This window comes from Monomorium pharaonis, chromosome 1 (assembly GCF_013373865.1).
Source record: "Monomorium pharaonis isolate MP-MQ-018 chromosome 1, ASM1337386v2, whole genome shotgun sequence".
In the NCBI taxonomy this organism is placed as follows: Eukaryota; Metazoa; Arthropoda; class Insecta; order Hymenoptera; family Formicidae; genus Monomorium; species Monomorium pharaonis.
The window spans coordinates 38,831,621-38,851,791 of record NC_050467.1 but is presented as its reverse complement, the minus strand read 5'-3'; the positions used below and the strand labels follow the sequence as shown (position 1 = coordinate 38,851,791).

General features: G+C 37.6%; 2 protein-coding genes and 1 long non-coding RNA gene across 14 annotated transcripts in view; 2 read left to right on the top strand and 1 right to left on the bottom strand.

Annotated features, from left to right (window-relative positions):
• Positions 1-20,171, top strand: part of LOC105837737 (zwei Ig domain protein zig-8) — a 60,373-nt gene that overhangs the window by 35,544 nt on the left and 4,658 nt on the right. For all 12 annotated transcript variants that reach the window (XM_028191706.2, XM_036285900.1, XM_028191702.2 and 9 more), the window contains 2 exons: positions 1,035-1,245; positions 18,880-19,007. In XM_028191706.2, the coding sequence (XP_028047507.2) occupies positions 1,035-1,245; positions 18,880-19,007 (339 nt within the window). The remainder of the gene's footprint in view (positions 1-1,034; positions 1,246-18,879; positions 19,008-20,171) is intronic.
• On the bottom strand, positions 8,704-9,988 carry LOC118645233. The gene is made up of 2 exons (XR_004963008.1): positions 9,819-9,988; positions 8,704-9,217 (listed from the first exon to the last, which is right to left on the bottom strand). It is a non-coding gene; the product is annotated as an uncharacterized LOC118645233 (long non-coding RNA).
• The window catches only part of LOC105837738 (A disintegrin and metalloproteinase with thrombospondin motifs 7), a 118,314-nt gene continuing 117,037 nt past the window's right edge, over positions 18,895-20,171 (top strand). The window contains exon 1 of the mRNA XM_036285840.1: positions 18,895-19,007. The gene's annotated coding sequence lies outside the window, so the exon portion shown is untranslated. The remainder of the gene's footprint in view (positions 19,008-20,171) is intronic.

Here is a 20,171-nt window from a genome sequence, read left to right as displayed (position 1 = left end):
GAATCAAGTAAAATGACAATCGAAACATCTCAGAACTATTGTATCTTAAAATCGAATTTTTAAAACTTTTAAATTCTTTTTCAATTAATCGAAATTTTTTTTATGCTTTAGGAACTTTGGATAATTGCAAAATGAAGGTATTGAGCCATTCAGTACTATTTGATCTGAAATTTCGATAAGATGTTAACACCCTATTTTTTTAATTTTAATTCCGACCATTAATTAACATAACTCTTTCTAAACTACAGAGAACTTTTTATCTCTTTAAAATGAAACTCATATTAGAACTATCAAATTTTAATGTGTGGGGACTAACTTAACACACGCACAGAATTCTCGATATTCTATTATATTAGTGTAATTTTAATGTCTATATTTTATTCACACCGTCAGATATTTTGACATAATTTTATAATGTATTGGTTATATTGGTTATACCATATTATATACACAATTTATTGATTATATTAAAATTATATGATTAATATATAATATTTCATAGATATTGTGTATCATGCGGGCTTTGTTTTTATTTCCGTTTCATAATTTTTAATAGAAACTAAATGAACAAATTTGCCGTGCCTATTCGCATATAAATAATTACAGTGTACGGGAGTCGTAGTTGCGCCGAGATTGTAGTCATACATCACGGGGTTATATAGCATTAAACAAAGACATGAAGTATTCCAGCTGCGGCGAATCTACTGCACTCGTAAATTTCTCGGGGCTAGGAAAAGGGAGAGTATAAAGTTTTATCGTGCAATCTTACGAGCAACAGGGCGTGAGGAGCGGTGATAGTTAGCAATACGTGCGGCTCGCGGTAACTCAAGATTTCTGCATTTAGATTGCAGAAACCGACATATTTTCGTCAGCCTGTTATTACGGATTCGTAATAAAAACACTTGCAACTACTGCGATTCTCTTTTTATCTAATGCTGCAAGAGAATATACTAAAATACAATATTTGATTAAAAATAATTTATTTTACACATATTAATTATATATATCGATAAATTATTTTGTTTTTTTCTTAGGTTTCATGGGTAAGGCATCGTGACATTCACTTGCTGACAGTTGGCAGCTACACTTATACGAGTGATCAACGTTTTGAGGCGATGCACAAACGCTATACGGAAGAATGGATCCTTAGAATAAGATACCCGCAACAAAAGGATTCTGGTATATACGAGTGCCAAATATCTACGACTCCACCCATCGGTCATCCTGTTCGTCTGACTATAGTTGGTGAGTCATAATTGTTGCATAGAAAATATCAGAACGAACGATAATTTTAACTTTAATAAAGATGCATGAGAATTTGCATCGTAATTCAGCGGTTATCCATTCTATTCTGATGAATATGGCGATTCATTTATTGTCAGAATAAATTTTAAATGTTTCGTTTATATAAAATTGCTAATTGTGTCAAATATTTCTCGTAATAAATGATTATTATTGAATATTAATTATCAAACAATTCCATGCACAATAAAAAAGATCTTAAGATAATGAGAAGAATATTATTAGTTAATCTAAAATTTTTTTCTTAATTTGTAAAGAAAATTTGATTTAATTTGCTTTAAATAATTTGCAATTAATATCCATATTCTATTATTAAACTAACATTTCTTTAAAGTAACTCGAAAAATTTGATTAGAAACGTCTTTTTTTAGACCAAAAAAACTAGAACAGAGGAAATGAAATTATTACTTTACATCGATAAAGATTTAGATTTAACCGCGAATAGTCGTGATTTAATCTGAAATCTACATTTAGTTTTATACATAGCCTTAATAAGATTTATCATGATTTGTCGAATAAATTACAATAACTACAAGTTTTCAAGATCAAACTGTGCACGTTTGAATAATTTAAAGTGTAAGTTAGAAAAAATCGGAGAAAAACGTGAATAATCGTGTATTTTCGTAACTTTTCTCTTAAAAAAGGAAAAGACCCTATCGTTGGTCATTTTAAGTATTAAGTATTATAGGAGTAAAGAAAACCTTTAAGAAAGTTACAAGCTAGTAGGCCTCGTGGGAATCACCAGACGATCGAAAGAATCCATAAGTCAATGTAAGAAAGTTACTTTACGAGAAATATTATTAACGACGCGTATAGCAAACGAATGTGAACATTGGACATTGTCTACAAGTCTCTAAGATCAAGAAATCGTACTCGCGCGTGCGTGACATACAAGAAAGGCGAAATTTCCACAGTTTGCAGGAGAATGAATGTACGTTCAATAAAAATACGTATTTTGAGAGAAATATTTTTTATTAAATCAGTACAATACAAATCAAAAAAGTAACTACATGACGTAATTTTTTAAGTTTTTAAATCTTTATTTCGAAAATTTAGAAATACAAAGTATTTTAAATTTTTTGATTAAGAAATGATTTGTATATAAAGTAATAAATTGAGAAATGTACTCACTTTTGATTCGAGCTAAAAAAGAAACGATCAACATTCGCACGAACAAACCATAAAAACATTGCATATTTTTTTTGACATCTTCTTGATAATACAAGCAAATCTTCCGAAATTTTTGATTAACCGAGTATCTCTTCTTCGCCACACCGAATCCTGAGTTAGAGAAAGCTTAACGTAATTGGTCTCCGAGAGATAACGTTATTAGAAAGGGACGAGCGTGAACATGAATTACGAGCCTGGTAAATTAACGCGTAGTTAATAAAGTCTTCTCCGAGAAAAGAAGGACCCAAGAAAAAATCGACAGCCTCTCTGCCAATCTTCTCTCTTGTTTCTAAACCATCCATCTCAATGTCCCATTTTTCCAGTTCTACTTTCAGTTTTTTTTTTCTTTTGCTTTCCTCAAGTTCTGGTCTGTCATTTTTTCTGTTTCAAATTTCATACGTTTCTCAATTTCTTTTGAAGTATGTTCCTACTTTTTCTCTTGGATGATATTTTATGATTTAATATTACAGAATTACAAATTAACAATATTACAGAAATTAAAAATTAAACAAATATTTCTGTTTTAATAGCAATACTGACTTAAAATCCGGGAAGAATAAATGCATTCTGTAAAATCTCTCCTTATTTCTGTCAGGTAAAAGGGAAATTCTTGAGTTCCTTCTTCCGGCAGAGTGTCGATCCTGCAATTTTCGCCGTCCCTTTCATTAGTTTCAATAGAAAGCTACCTGATGATAATTTTAGAATAGGCAGAAGTGAATGACCAATTACCCACACTTGTTCTCGCTCGCTTGTTCTCGTGAATGTATAGGTGTTAGGTGCAGAATAGGCATGTAATACATATAGCAGACAGGATAATCCGGAGCGGGGGATAAATTACGTCCGAGCAATTGACGTGACGGTGGAGCTCCCTCTCAATCTTCGTCCATTTAATAAAGACGCCGAACGAGACGACGCGAAGCGGATCGAAAAACAATAGTCGACCTTTCAACGGCATTCTTGGCACGCGATGCCCGTGAAATTGTGGCGACAAATTGAGCCTTCTCAGGAGCAAAAGATTCCTTCCCCGTGTTGCGCCCTTTCGTTTCGCCTTCCACCGCGATCCTCGTCGACTGTCTGAAAAGAAAACGATCTCGCCTCCATTTTCGCTTCTTTCACATTCACTTCCTTTAAGAGCTTCTTCGTCCTTCTTTCCCTCTTCGTTTCCGGACTGCGTCGCTGCTTCCCGCTGTCGCGATTGATGCTACCGAGAGCTTACATTGTTTGAGTCAATTTTTAAATGGTTCGACGTTTACCGTGAGAAGCGACGTGTAAAGATCGTTGAAATTTGCAAGTGCCTCACGGAAAATTCAAGGAAATTCCATAGCAGTGCTTAAATCAATATTACGTAGTTGAAAGCGTGACTATTATTTTCCCTGTGAAACAATAAAATCGTGGTCTTGCGAATTTAAATCCGCCAGTTTGGATATTATTCTTTCGTTATTACAAAAATCGTTATTACTTTACTATTAAAAAAATACAAGAAAATATTTTATTTGATTAAAAAAATGTTATTCGCTTTAAACTTGTTTTTAAAGGTAGATTGAAAACCGACATTTAAAGAACCGACATTGAAACAACACACTACTTTTTCAATTGGTAATACTAGTTCCTCTCAATGTCGCTCTCCGATTTTTAACTTGAATCTCCTTAATTATGCGAGGAGCAAACGACAGTTATAATTTTTTTAACCACCTACTTTGATGATTTTTTTAACCACCCAACTTGTTCTCGTCATTTCTCTTATCGCTCGTGTGACGATCGCGGCACGCTGAAAAAGCTCTGTCATTTGCTTGTATAGAGACAGAAAAAGACTCGTTACGTATGCGTGCATCGTGCTGATGTTATGATTGAAAAGTTGTTTTTGTTGCTGGCCATCTTTTTCACAATATATGCTTTTTATCTCGGGTTCTTTCACCGTTCCTCTTTATCTTCTTCTCTATCTTCCACTTCATTTCATTGCCGTCTAGAAGAGCAATAAAAGACAAAGTTTTATCTTTTCATTTGCTTCTCTCTCCTTCTTTCCCTTTTTTTCCGCCAGCGTTTGATAACCAAATACAGACTCCGACACGAAGTACCACCGGAGACGGTGCTCTCGTTAAAACAGTTTAACTCATTCGTCAGATCGTCGATAAATGAGTTATTTACATCTGGATACGGGGTAGCTCTCGTTAAGCCGTTGTCAAGTATTGGTTCAAATGGATCACGATGTTCATTTCACGAAAGAGGAGAATGAGTATCGCATTGTTCGCAATTTGCTTTCGTTATCTCGATTGAATGGCCGTCAACTTACGGCAAATGCCGCTGACAGACGAATGATTCATTTGCTTCGAAAACCACGATGTTTGTCTACCATCGACACATCTAGGCCAATAACGCGTTCGTTTCCATCCTCTTTCGCATCGGCGAGCGTTTCGCAATCGCTCTTAATCGATCGGCAATCTCGTACGATTAGAGTTTTAACTGGATAACAAGCGAATTATCATTAGCGAATTACGGTCGATCATTTATAGAATAAAGTCCCTGCATCCCCTCGTAAACTTTCGCGATTTAATTTTTATTTTACACGAGTTATTTTTCCTACACAGCCATTTCTACAAAAGTCAGCACTCATCGCGTCGTAAAGTCTTGCCTTTAATTTTTTCCTCGTCGCAGAGAGTCTGAAATTAATTAAAATACTGTTTCTTGCAGCGAGTTCAACTCACAATATACCACGTGTTTTTTAATTCACATAATTCTTCAAATAAAACTAAATTCAAAGAAATAAACAAAGTTACGTGAGAAGAAACACGAGACGGAATCAATTGGGAACGAAATAACATTGAGAGAAGATACTCCACAAAATTCTCACAATAGCGAATTTCGAAAACTTCATGAAACAATTCTCCGCGAACGATATATCGGACGTCGTTCCCGATTTCGACTGTTATCCAAGTTTCGACGTTGTCCTTCCTCCCCCTCGGCGCCGGTAAAGCAATATAGCCTTTTCACCCGTGAATCAATTTCGCGGCCGTCACGTACTCGGTCAAGTCGTTTCTCATTGACGTTAGCGGTAGTAAAAGAAAAAGGAATCTCGAAAGAAGTCGGCGGAAGTGAAGCAAAGGGCGGCATCGCGAGACGGGCGAGCAGTTCGTAGTTTTCGTTTGTCGCAAACGTGCGTGGAAAGTTAAACTGTGCACATGCAGCATAACGAATTTACGTTACCTCCAGCGTGCGGAAGTTCCTTAACCATTACCGAGTAGTCCAGCTAGCCGGGACATTAGGCAGCTAATTAGCGTTCACTAATTAGTTTTCGCACGGATGCCCAAACTAATGTCCTTTCGGCCGAAACTGCGCATTATCGCGATGCGATAACTTCGTAAAAATAGGAAGAAAATATTATGATATTACCATATCATTGAATACACATGTATAGCGGAGAATTGCTGAATGCAATATTTTTCATTTTTACTTAATGTAAGCACCATTTAATGACAAAAAATATGAAAAATAAATAAAAAATGTAATACTGATCAATTTATATTAATTATATACGATTTTAAACTGAATTTTTATATTTTCATAAAAGATTTATTATACTCTTCTGTAATAAGCCAACCGATAAGAACATAATATTATACTTATTGCGTTATAAAATTTATGAAAAAAATAAAATGCATTAAGCGTAACAAATGTACAGTGCCCAAATTAATCAAAGATAGCGATACGCGTAACTTCGTTACGCGAAATTTCGCGAGTATGCTCGCTACGTTCGCGTGATGAAAAATTAAGCGTATTAAACTCATTATCGTCGTAATTCCAGCAAGCGGTATTAATAACTGTAACGCGCAGTAATAATCGGGTATATTTCTTTACTAAGTTCCCGTCGTACCAGCCACTTCGGGGGGTTCTCGAACGGCAAAAGACCATCGAGCGTTCGTGCATTTATCGCGAGCTAAGTGCTAGAAATTGCGGCGTGAGTGCGCGTGGATCCTTTGAAAATTAAAGAGGCACCCGCGAATCCATTAAACGAAAATTTATCCGCCACGTCCATTAACAGGCGCGATTACCAAGATTATCATAAAGCGCTGTGTCGCGTGAAACTCGGTACAGAAGTAAACGCGGTTATCCTCGCGCCGTGCCGCATCACGTGTTCATATTTCTGGCGGAGCGCGAGCGGTACGTGCGTCTAGAATGAAGAAAACTCATTAGTGAAAAAAAGATGATGGCCACCGCATTGGGAACCGTGTAAAATCCATCTATTCGTATTGCAACCTAGCAACGAATTCGGACAGTTTATCCGGGCATAAACGAGCGTTCGTAGGTAATATCTTGTCGAGTATTCAATTTGATAAGCGAGCACTCGGTTTAGTTTACGCGCGTCTGAGGAACTTTGTTCCGCTACTATCTACTAGCGAATTAATGCCGTCCACGCCGGTCGGCAATGCAAATATAGCCAGTGCCTTGCCCGTGACGTAGTGTATTCAATTTGTCAGAGTTTTGGTACGTTCGGACGGTATTCGTAGGTCGCTCGCCGTGGGGTCAAACTACTGTTAGAAATCCTTCGTGCACACAGGCCCAAGGTGGAACCTTGTGCAAATCATACGACAGGATTAGGAAGTGAAATACACGAGGATGGTTCCTAGGGAAAACTGGATCAAGATAATCCTAACAGAGATCTATCTATATTCGGATATTACACGGAGAACGAATGGCAATCGCGAAGCGTATCGCGGAATCAAACTGTCTATAGTTTGAGATATGTACCTTGAAATTTCGGACTGAAGACGCTTTCAAAATTTAATAGCGTTGAGTAATGCACAGACGCTAATGCAACTTGAAAATATAGTATTTAGTTAAATCTCTAGATTGACGTTGTCGCTTCTTAATTAGTTTTACATAATGAAATATAATTAGCGTTATTACGTATGTTAATTGAGGTAAGACGGAATATATATTTCGTGATGAAATTCTGTAAGAGTGCAGCTGTCAGCCTTGTGCTCGTTCCCGCTAGTTTGTTTGTTTCAGCGTTCTCGCGGTTTAGCCCCCGGTAAGAGATATAAATTTCGCTCGGAATATTGTCTTCGTTCGGATTACCGCAGGGTGCGCGTACGATTTATCTCAATTTCGCCGTTCGGGACGCGGGCGCATCGATTTGCCGCGCTTAACGCAATTTTCGTCACGACGGTAAAGTCATGTTTATTGAATTTTTGCGGTTTACGTCACTTCCACCGGTGTCAAGCTTTAACGCTTTAATCCTGGACGCCGTGCTCCGCACGCGGACACTCCATGCGGCGCGATTGAAAGCGCTTTAGCGTTTTGCTGGAAGCCGCGATTTCGCTATACTTTCTCATAAATATTAATAAGGGGCTTGACAGGTTGCCAGGCGCGAATTTTGCGATGGAATACGGGCATAGTTAAATACGTATATACGTTGCAGAAAAGGACGTTATAATGCAAAACGTCATAGTTCCGTTTCATTATCGATTAAACCCGCGTTAGAGCGTGATTAACGTCAATAAATATTTTGTTCCGGCTAGAATTTCAAATAAGCGGCAGCTTGTCGCGTTAATGCATGTTTAAGCGGTAATTAATGCGCAGTGAAAAATATTCTCCTTCCTATCCTGTGTAACGTTATAAAATATTCACTGGTAGTTTCACGGGGTTAAAAGAATCGTTATGAGCCGCCGGGTTCGTATCGCGCACACATCGAACACACGATGTCGGTCGTATTTCGCTCCCGCAAAAATAGCACGGTGCACTTAAACAGTGGGCCGTAATTACAATGCCATGCATGGTAAGAGCCGAGAGGTTCAAGTATTGTTATCACGATGATCCTGTCGGCCTGTACTTTGTAATTACACGCCCCTCAGCACGAGCTCGCCGAGAGTGCGGGCCGGCCTATAGTCATTGAAATTAAAGGTTTCGCATTTTCAGCGGCGCCTCGTTAATTTGTCACGATGACGGTTTCGTGTCGCGTATTACTAATAAATCGCCTAGCCCGCGGCTCACATCCCACTTTCGAAAAGTCGAATCGACAACGGTGACAACGTGTGTGATTGCAAAATAAAGGTGGACGCGGAATCGGGGAAGAATTGGCTGTGATTTAATTGCTTGCGCATCGCGGTATCGGCATTCGTGTCGCCGACCGTCTGAATATCGCTCTTTTTTTCCGATTTACAAGTTCGAAACTAATTAAAAGTTGACTGCTGGTGATTCGGTCGTCCGTAGCTAGTAATTCCTCACACCGAATGCATCTAGTCTACTCTCACTTTATTGACTTTCTTTACATCTGCATTTTTTCTCATCATTACATAACATAATTATGGATTAGCTTGTTTCTCGAAGTCAATTTTGTTGACTCGGATTTTGTCTTCATCAGACAGTTAGATTCAATCGCTGAGCTAAGTTCTCGTAAGTTCTCACGATGTTCACTTCCAGGGTCTTTAGAGGCCACAGTTGAGGTTGTCGATAATGGCAGCTTTTAACAACAGCGGAGTGAAACAGGGAGCTTCTTCAATCGTTACATATGTTTATATATGTAAATAAGAATCAATTTCCAGGAAACATTATTTAGTCTTGTTTCCAGTATTTAATGAATCAGATCATTCTGAAAATAAATAATCAGATTTTAATTAGAGAAATACGTACAATTCGACTGCTTTAATTACAAAAACGTTTTTTGTATTTGTACTCACCTTTAATGAAAATTCTATTTTCCATTTGAATCTGTTTTTATTATATAGTTGTAACAATATTCCTCTAATACCTAAAAATTATGAATATAAATTAACAGTATTCGAAATATTATTTCATAAAATTAATATATTACTGTTATCGTTACTTTTTGAAAAAAGTAATTTGTTATGGTTATTCGATAATTTTTACTAATTTTAAAAAGTAACGCGTATTACTGTTACTTTTAATTTAAACTAAAATCCTAAACTTGGCATGAGGAGATATTTCTGTCTTCATATGTATATGATTTTTATAAAATATGAATCGTGCATAAGGCACATGCAACTAACTTTCATGTTTTTATATTTGATTTTTGTTGCCTTACATTAGTTTTCGATAATACAGTCGAAGGGAGATAGATTTGTATTTTTATCATTTCTTGTCATTATATATATTATATAAATATATTAAGAGGAAAAAAGGGAAGACTTACAAAATGTAATCTATGATTTTTATTAAATATCATGCATTAAACGCGAACGATTCAATTTTGAATAATTAATTGTTCTACAACTGCTAGGTAGCAATATATATATATATATATATATATATATATATATATATATATATATAATTTGAATTACATTCTAAAAATTAGGAAAAATCAGAAAGAACAAGAACTTTAAGCTTACCCATTGCAGCTGATTAGTCTTTTCTCTTTGCACACTTTACATGTCTGCTTTCCTTATTTAATAATAGTCACTGGATGATTGAGTCGTTCTAATTTTTCTTAAGATATTTATAAGAAGATACTAAAGAAAGGAGACTCAACTGGCGTAGAGAAGGAAGTGAGCAGCCATACTGGACTTTTGATTCAGCAAGAAACATGCCGCTCGGAGTGCGCATAAAGGCGGATAAAAAGATCAGAGTGGGGAGGGGGCGTACCGTCTTACTTGATACCGTATATATGGCGCTCTCGGGCACACGATTATTATCTTACTGCAGCACTGTCAATTCATTAATATTATTTTATTTATACTATTTATTAATATTATATCATTAATTCCAGGCTTCTGCCATCGTTAATTTAATTAAGTATTAGAATAAAAATGTACTCGTAATATGAAACTCAGCCGTTCGATGGTATTTAATTATCAACATGCCAAATAATCCGGTGACCCTGCGTTATTTGTTGCTAGCACTGGCAATCAGCGCAAGTAGTAAGACAGTGTGGTGGGAGTTGCCCCTGCGTGAACCGGACGAAAACTCGTCTACTCCGAGTGGCATCTCTTGCTGAACCAAGTTTAGTTAGTTGATCAAATTATTTCTCTTGCGCACTGCAGTACACCTGCCACGCGGCGCAACAATCAACCAAATCTTTCACATAGCCGTGGCAGAACTAAGGGCAAGAACCAATCATATACTAAGCACTCATTAATTCTTTAATATGATTGGTACTTGTCTTTAGTTCTTAATTCTCTCCACAGCGGTTATGTGGCAAAAATCCGAAAATTGCAACTATGGTGTCACGGGTTGCGTTCCAAAATTCATTGCCAGTACTAAAAATCTATAGTTTACGTTATGTATACTACAGATTTTTGGTACTGACAGTGAATTTTGGAACAGAGTTATGGTCGGCTTTTAGGTGATCTTCTAGAGACATTGTAATCAGAGACTGGTCACGAAAAAGCTTTGGATTGGTCCGCCATTTTTCAACTATTCTCGAATGGAGAAAAGATAGCGAAGAAGATAAGAAAAAGATAGAAAAGAAAGTGAATGAGAAAAAAGTCATGTACATCTTTCTTTCTCGCTTCTTCTTCTGATGAAATTATCTCGTAGCCAGTTTCTAGTTACAGTATCTCTAGTGATCCTTGAATGCGATACGTCCTCTGACAAAGTGGACATGAATTACATAGCAATGTTCAAGTTCTCAATTTATGATATCAGGTTCTTATGGGCTACGTTCAGTGGAGAATACAGCAGTGGAACTGTTGTAAAATTCTTTTATACGATTGGTTTATACATTTAGGTTCAACAGGAACTAAGGGCAAAAACCAATCGTATTGGAGAATTTTACAACAGTTTCACCGCTACATTCTTCGCTGAACGCAGCTATTATTATCTCGCTTGTTCTTATTGCCTTCTCACTTATTCTTATTCTTTCTCGTTGAGACCTCTCAGACTCCTCTCTGATTGAATTCGATTCATGTCGATAATCGATAATAACTACGTTTACACGTCAGCCTTAATCGGGTTTAATGACTATCGTAGTTCGTAAGCAAACCAATCGCACTCTTCTACTTTTCTGAAGACCGTCTGCGATTGGCTCGCTTAAGACTGACGTGTAAACGTAGTCATTATTATCAATTATTAATATCGTTGAATCGATTATTTTGGATTTAATAAAAGATCAACTCTTATGTATTTCTTAGAGCCAGTTATCTCTGCAAAATATAGCCAATCATATTGTAAATGAAAAACTTGGCATTAAAAAATATACTTATTGTTAGAATAATATACTTGGAATATACATTAATTTTTTTATCTAAAATTTATATGTATATTTAAATATATTTGCCGTATGATTATAATAAAGCGATACATCCTCGACAATATGAATTTCTCAAAAATCTTTAAATTATATGATAATAAAATAGGCGTGGACGAATCAATCTATAAACCGTAAATCACATCCTGTGCGGAGAGAAATTCATCCTTTCGTAATAACGGAGTTGAACTATTTCGAATATCCCGGGGACGGAAATTTATTATCACCCGAAAACTATTTGGTAGCGGTGTGTATGTGTTAAAGGAGAGAGCCGGGCACCGAGTTATAGTACATACTCATAACACTTCTATTGCGTTAACAGTAACATAATCTTTATAAGTACTTCAATAACAATATTTTTCGTTTTGATATCTTTCTCATTTTACTGTGAAAAGTCCTGGGTCATTTCTTTATCGAAGAAGAATTTTATTTAATGCTCCTAAATTTAACACGACAATTTAATTAATTTTCATTATATTAAAATAAATAATTTTTAATAATAATAATTAGATTTAAAAAAATTATATTGAAATATAGAAATATTTATTCAAACGTTTAAAAATTAAAAAAAAATTAATTTACTTATCTTAGTTAAATTAATTTTGATTATAGTTTCTTGAAAATCGATAAAATAAATTTCATACTAAATAATGATCTTTTAATCGATCATGTCGGTTATTTTTACGCGTATAATCGAGATGATTTTAGGAAAGCAGTGCTTAATCCAGTTTCGATAATCCTCTCATCGTTGCTCGTACGACGGGTAGACGTTTCCTAGAAAATAGAGCAGGATTAACAGTTGCGGATGGAGATGGTGCCGTACGGCCGGAATAAAGTTTCGTTAGCTCAATATGGCGCCGAATGATTTCCGATCCTGGCCGGTGGCCAAGCTCCTTCCGGTCGGTTTAGCTGAAATAAAGGATGTCATATTGAGAATTTGAGGAAAGTAATGCTCGGCCGGCCGTGCCGGACACACCATTGTAAGCCGCGTGCGGATTGCCGGGGTCCGCCCGTGGCCTGGAAAATGCTATTTTGCAGGATTATCGCGGACGATAAAACCGGCACGCAGTGGGGAGTAACGCTTCCCGGGTTTGTTAGCCGATCGCGGTTTCAAAATAACCGCTAGCTTTTATCGAACATTTCCGTCGGGATTGTTTTCGCGGTTGAAGGGGACGCGGTACCGCGAAATATTTCGCTCGATCAGTTCCATTGCTCGTTTGGTTTTGCTCGAGTAAATTGCCGATAAAGACGTTCACAAAAAGACTCGTTTATGAACGCTACGCCGCGCCGCACAAATGCGATTCCTGAAGTCACATGTCTCTAATCGGGGAATATGTATATCCAATAGAAGTTTCACTTCATAAAATCGAGTTGTTACACTAAATACAAAAATAAGATTATTAAATTTTAATTTCATCTTAACAAAAATCATATTAGCATCAGTAATGGTAAAGCAAATCGTAAACTTTCTTAGCGACTTTGAAACGAGTATAATTCCTTATTGGACGAAAATTAACTGTAAAGCTCATTCTCAAACGATTCGCTTTTTCTCAAAGTGCGCAATGATCTACTAGAATTGCTCCATTCTCGCCACGAGATAACACGATCGTTCTCGAGTCGAATTGGCAGCTACGAAAGTAATTAGAATTCCTAATGGTCGCAAGTACGCTTAAGTAAGTGCCAGTAACAACGCATTATTAGGGTATAGATACTCGAGCAGCTTTTCTCCGGGGGCCGAAACTTGGGGTAGGTACTCTAGCTAAGAATCTCGCCATTACCGTCGCCTTTTGTGTAAATGGCTCTTGTTCGGTAGTTCAGCCGTAGTTCCCTTATGGGCGTGGCGGAATCGCTTGCCATGAGGAGTATCGTAATGCAGGTGGGCATCCTGGTTCATGCTCGAGAACGCGTTCTGATCGCGTTAGTATCCAACGGCTAAGGCGGAAGTGCCGAGCCATCTCATCGCCGATAAGACATTAATCCGTAAAATATGTACGTGTTTAGGATAACAACCGAGACATCGACGTCGACCATTACGAACATCGAATAATGATACACGCTTCCCGTGTAATAGAAGAGAAGGTAATATTGTGGACCGTATAGGTATTATCAACTCTTGTTATCTTTATTATTAACGATTTCTTATAGTAATTACTTATGGAATTTGCTTAGTAGTTTGCCATTGTTAGTAGTGGCGTTAATATGCCAATATACAATAATAGACATTTGTTACAAGGCCTTTTTACTTTCGAAACTTCTCAAAGTACATTTTAACCTTTAATTACACATATTTTTTCATTTTTTAAACTTAAACATATTATCACATGAATGTGTGTACACTTAAGTGTTTTTCTTTGTTATTTGAATTTTTTTTACTATACACATTTTGTTATGCAAAGTTAAACAATGTTAACTTTGTTAATATAGCCTTTTAATTATGCATTTTAATTAAGCGTATCGACTCAAGACCTAATATGACTTCTTTTCCGAAAGTTTCATATCGAAGTAGTTCTATAAATTGTAAAATTGATAAAAATGTAGTTTTACTACTGCTAATCTATAGTTTACATGTATTATAGATTTTCAGTACTGTAATTTATATGTGGAAAGGTTTATGTGTACATACATTTGCATATATTCTGTAATATTTTCTCTTTATTTTAAATAAATATATAATTTTATAACGAAATTGTGTTAAAAATCTTTTTAATCTATTTTATTAAAGGAGTCATATTATCAACCTTGTTTTTTTTCAATCCATTATGTACTGTCATCATATTTTTATAAATAACACCTTAAGATAATTTACAATTTTGAATCTAAGAATAATTTTGATTATTAACAACGTTATTGTACAAAATGCATAAATGGGGAAAAACCCATAATACTGCCTTCTCCTTTATATGTACGTATCGAATGGTTCGATAACATACGACGCAGTATCACACATGGATATCACGGAATCTGCATAAAGCTAACATACTCGACAGTCTATTCTTTTCACGACATTGATTCGAAATAAAGAGAAAACGAGAGAAAAAAGTAAGAATTACATTTCCTTCCATTAAAAATATCATCATTTTATAATACGTACGCATAAAGGAAACATAATGCAGTATCCAGTATGCTACTGAACGTATAATCTCCCGAGCGATTATTCACTTCACCGCGTTCGAACCGTGATATATTATTCCCTTATCGTCATTCTACCCTTCCGTGAATGACGCCTCTATCAGCCGCGATCTCCGTGCGACATTCCGTCGGTGGCGTACTGGCGAGTGATGCGCAATCAGTATGACACGACGTCGGATATGCACGCATGTCGTGCGTATACACGCACCGAAGTACACTGTATATATCCCAGACGCGTGACGCGCGTACGTATCCGACACAGTGTGCTCGGTGTCCGTGCAGACCCCCATCGATCGACGCATTCGGGCGCAATCAATTTCTATCGGCAATGGCGCGAATAGAAGATCATTATCAGCGTAGGAATGTCCGTGTTTCGGGCACGAAGGGACAGAGCGAGCGGGCGGGCCCAATGGTAAACTCTCGCTCCTGACGATATGGCGCGTAACGTATGGTATCCATAGTTCGTGTTACTACGATCGTCCGCTACGACGCTTTCTCTCACTACTCTCTCTGTCTCTCTCTCTCTCACTCCACGTCCCCTCGGACAGTAATACATTCAGCGGTTGCGCACCACCGTGCCGGACTTGTCCCACCGCTAACTTATCCCCGATACCGTCAGCTGCGTATGTCTGTCAAGTTAATGTCCCTGATCACTACGAACGCATGGACACCGGTCTCGAGTGGCATTACGAAAAATGGGCCGCGACTACATTCCTGAAATGTCTCGATGTAACGACGTGATTTATGGAGCAATCCTATTTTACGTTTCTCTCTCTCTCTCTCTCTCTCTCTCTCTCTCTTTCTGTCTTTGTCTCCTTCCCATCCTACCCCTTCCTGAGAAGATTAATATTGGAGGAAATGGGTGTGAAGATAATTACATTGTCCGTGTACTAAACGATACGCGCGATTTGTTTAAAGTAATACCGTTGAAAAAGTATTTGATATGCAATCATATATAAATGAATAAATGACAGAATTAAGATATATCATATACCTTACATTATTTACTTTAATCAAAGTATGCAAGTCGCATATGATCTCCAAGTCATGAAATGAACAACACGAATGTTTTTTTAACAGACGTCAAAGAGTAACAAGCTATCGAGTAATGATACAAAGGCAACGGTAGAATCAAACGATCTGCAATTTTCTTTCGGGAGAAAAGTCCGCGTCTTCCCACCCGAACGTATTTCGCAGAGGCAGCGTTACGTCGATTTACTATCTTTCATGCTTGTTAGACTTTTTTGTGGGCAACAACGGCGGAGTGGTGATTCAATTGCGGACGAAGTCGCGGTCGGGCCACGCGCGCGGTCCACCCTCGATTTATTTCACCGTCCCTCCACCTAGGGGTGCGGCACAACGCGGTGATCGATCAAAGATAGGGGATCGATGGCTCGGTTAAAGGCACAGCGGTTCGATTCTCCGACCACCTCTGAAATTCAGGAATATTTCGCCTCACGATTCGAAAGAAAATAAAGGAGTGCCGAATGTATCTCAAAGATCTTAAACTTAAGAGCACCTTCGGTGTCGAATATAAATCATATTTTGTTGCATAACGGTTTATGAATATATTTACGTCGCCAAAAACAGATGCTGCGCTTGGCTACACATTGTTTGCATCTTGTTAGCAAACAAAGTTCAATAAAAATAACATGTGATAATTATATCATGAATTAATGTAATTATTGTAACATTAATATTATATATATTAATTAAATATTATAAAGTATTTGTTATACTTGTATTTTTATTGCAATTAATACTCAATTATTTGTTGCTGTAAATTTTGAAAGTTGATATATAAATTAAATATCGGTGAAAATTATTCGTGTTTCCTAGTTCTTCAGTGCGCAGAAATTTTCGATAAGAAATTGGCAAAGATCAACGGACGAATTTCCGACGGACCAACCGCGCCGGTTTAATTGGACGATCGCGAATTGTCGAAATAATTGATCGTCCTCTTAATAGGCACTATCGTTCACGAAGAACGTCGTTGAATTCTCGAGATACCTGCAGTACGTCGTAAAACGAACCACGTCCTGTGTTTCTCTTCGCGGAATGTTCGCGCGAGAAGCATTTGTCCAGTCGTTCAGGGATCTCCGAGAAGGAAATGAAGTTCTCTCGGTCGCGTAGAAGGTTGACCAGAGCGGGCGGGAGTCCGCTGATGAAAGTCCCAGTTGCAGTACAATTGAGCAACGCGTCGATGGGGAACTCCAGGAACATCATGAGATCTTAATTTCGGCGTGGCATCGTTAGTGTTGCAAAAACGTCCTCACTTTCAGCTAACGACAAACTCCTCGTGTTCTCGTTAACATCGTATCTTAACGATGCCCGCGTTCTCTCTCTCTCTCTCTCTCTCTCTGACTTCCAAGCGGCGAAATCGAGGAGAGAGAATACACACTCTCTGTGACCCGTAATTTTGTTCAATGATATTCTGCCAAGGCCTGCACGAACAATGCGCTGAAGAGAATTACACTCTGAAATCATCATTAGTAAACTTGCAAATTTTAGTTTAAATGAAAGAATACGAGAGGCGATCTTGTTTTACGAGAAAACTAATCTCCATACTGAAATAGATTTAACTTTGAAAACATCAAAAAATTACGCGATAGCGTTTTGTTCTAAATTCTCCTTCAGAAGTAACACGAATGGTATTAAAGAGGAACGGAGAGGAAGAAAGCAGTCTGGCGAACGCGTAAGATATCGAAACGGCTGTCGTACGAACGATTTCACATAACGATGCCCTGCACCGTAAGCTTACAAATTGTGCGCATCGTGGTAAACTGTCGAATGACGTGCGTTGCTGCAAAACGTTATTATGCGGAATAACGCGTCACCATGACGACAAAGGAAGATCTCGAATATTTTTACGACGCGCTTAAATCCGCTCATATTTCACTCTATCGGAAAGTTGGACACTCGTCGCCTCGGAGGTGAGAATAACGTCTGCAATGCGAGCAACAAAAGGATCTCGAGCCTCATGAAACAGTAATAAGCCGTTGCGATACTCGCGCTCGCTTTTGGTATTCCTGGCGTGGAAATGAAGATATTTCTCTCTCTCTCTCTCTCTCTCTCTCTCTCTCTCTCTCTCTCTCTCTCTTTCTCTCTCTCTCTCTCTTTCTTTCTCTCTCTCTCTCTCTCTTTCTCTGTTGCCACAGACCGTCCGCTCGCGCAAGTCGGTCAGCAAACGATGGTGGAAGTCTCGAAACTGGTTTGTCAGATAATTGAGATCCACCAATGGGAATCCGAGAAACTTGGAGAATCCTGGCCGACGGACTGTAACGATCTTGTGTACCACGGACGCTGAGATTCGCCGAGGTGGTATTTCTACCAACAAGATTTAATGGAAGGGCGGGAGGGAGAGAAAAGAGCCATACTCCCCCGACTGGTGTACATTTTTTTGTACGGTCATTGATTCCTATTACGTGCACAAAATGTGATGGGGCAAAAGTCTTTTGGACACGTCGTGTCGTGCGCTATCGCTCTTACGAAAAATTAAGCGGATTCTTAACGGCACGAGATATCGACGGGCAGAGATATCGATAACGTGCAGCTCTAACCGGTTCGAGTGTGAGGGCACTTCAAAAGAATCCGTATATCTTGTGGTTCAATGATTTCTCCTCAATCGCATACAAAGCGAATCTCTCGAACGGAAACTCCCAGTCATCCGGAATTGATTTCGTCGGTACTTCCTCCGAGCGAACCTGTTTTCCGCGAAATAATGTGAGTATAATGCCGAGCAACTCCTCTTGCGCACGGTTATTGCATTTCATTTCGGCTGACTTTTTACTCTCCTTTGAACAGTTTGAACGGTCGTTCGGAAAAATACGGAACGAAGAGTACGGACAACAGTCTCGTATCTTCAACGATGAAAATTATAGGGAAGTCCTTATAACTGTTTTTCGTTATAATTCGAAAGAGAAAAGATAAAGTAAAACTGCACCGTATACGTTCTTGTTTGCGATTAACATATGTTTGCGATGTAGATAAAATAGTATAAATGAAGGATATTTTAAAAGTAAGAAAATTGATGCAAATTGAAAATATTATATATGGGATTCTCTGTCTCATTGCAGAACCCGTGACGGAAATAGCCGGCGGTCCCGACTTGTACATCAACAAGGACAGTACGATAAATTTAACGTGCTACGTGAAACACGCGCCCGAACCACCGTCGACGATAATTTGGAGCCACAACCACCAGGTAAGTCGGTCTTACGATTTGCGAATGAGATTCTTACCGCTTGCTGAAAATCGCCTGCCACGCTCTGCCATCAAGTCATGAAAGGCGCTTTCAACTGAGATCCATCTGAATTTCATAACCGGCGCCGATTTTACGGGCAGACTGCAGATACAAACAGAAACATTTTTCATGTTTCTCGCGGCTCTTAAAAAAAAAAATCGCGCGTATATCGATTATCGCTGGTAACGTGCTTTTGTTCCTTCGAGCGTGCAATATTTATAAAATACGCCAAACATGCGACTTATACTTTCTCGACGATGATGCATTACCGTTCGAGCGATTCGGAAATTATAATTAAAGATTCGTGTTTACAACACTCTTCTTTATTCGCGGTATAATGCAGCGATTCTCATTATGCCACGATGATATGAATATTTCATGAAATTAAATGTAACAAAGTTTCTCTATCAATATCGTGAGACAGTTCATTATTTATTTAGGAACATTGGGAGTTTCTCAGGAAGATGTGCATCTAAAGACGGCCGCATTATTAATAACAAACAAGCAAATGTTCTTGTAACAGTTAATTTCGTTTGAATTTAAGAGAATCTCACGATCGCACTTATTTTTATTATGAACACGCATACAACAGAAATAACCAGAATTGTTGTATAGGCGTCACTTTAAGTTGTAGTTTCGGGTGAAACTTATCTTGAAATGCTTTCTGTCATTCAAGAAAGACACCTACAGTCGACACTTTGCCTCTTCCATTTCCCACAAAGTGTCTTGAGTCCTGTTTTGTCACGTCACGGACATATAATAATATGACATTTGTCTCTGTCTTCTTACGCAAATAAGTAATAAAGTTTTAGATTGGTTAAATACGCATGCTTATATCACTATTGTTTGTGGCAATCACTTTAGGTATCTATTGAATGAATATATAGAAAATAATTGTAATGAATGAATATGATATCGATAGCATTAATTGAATTCCATTTATTTAAATTTATTTTATAATTAAATTTTCTTTACTTAGATATACATTAAATTATTGATATTAATTTCAAAACTTTGATATTGTATAAATCTTTTTAGCGAAATTATTATTAATTTTTCTTTGGTCAACATATGCATACACATTCATAAATCGAATAATTGTGATCGCAATTTCTGCCGATAATT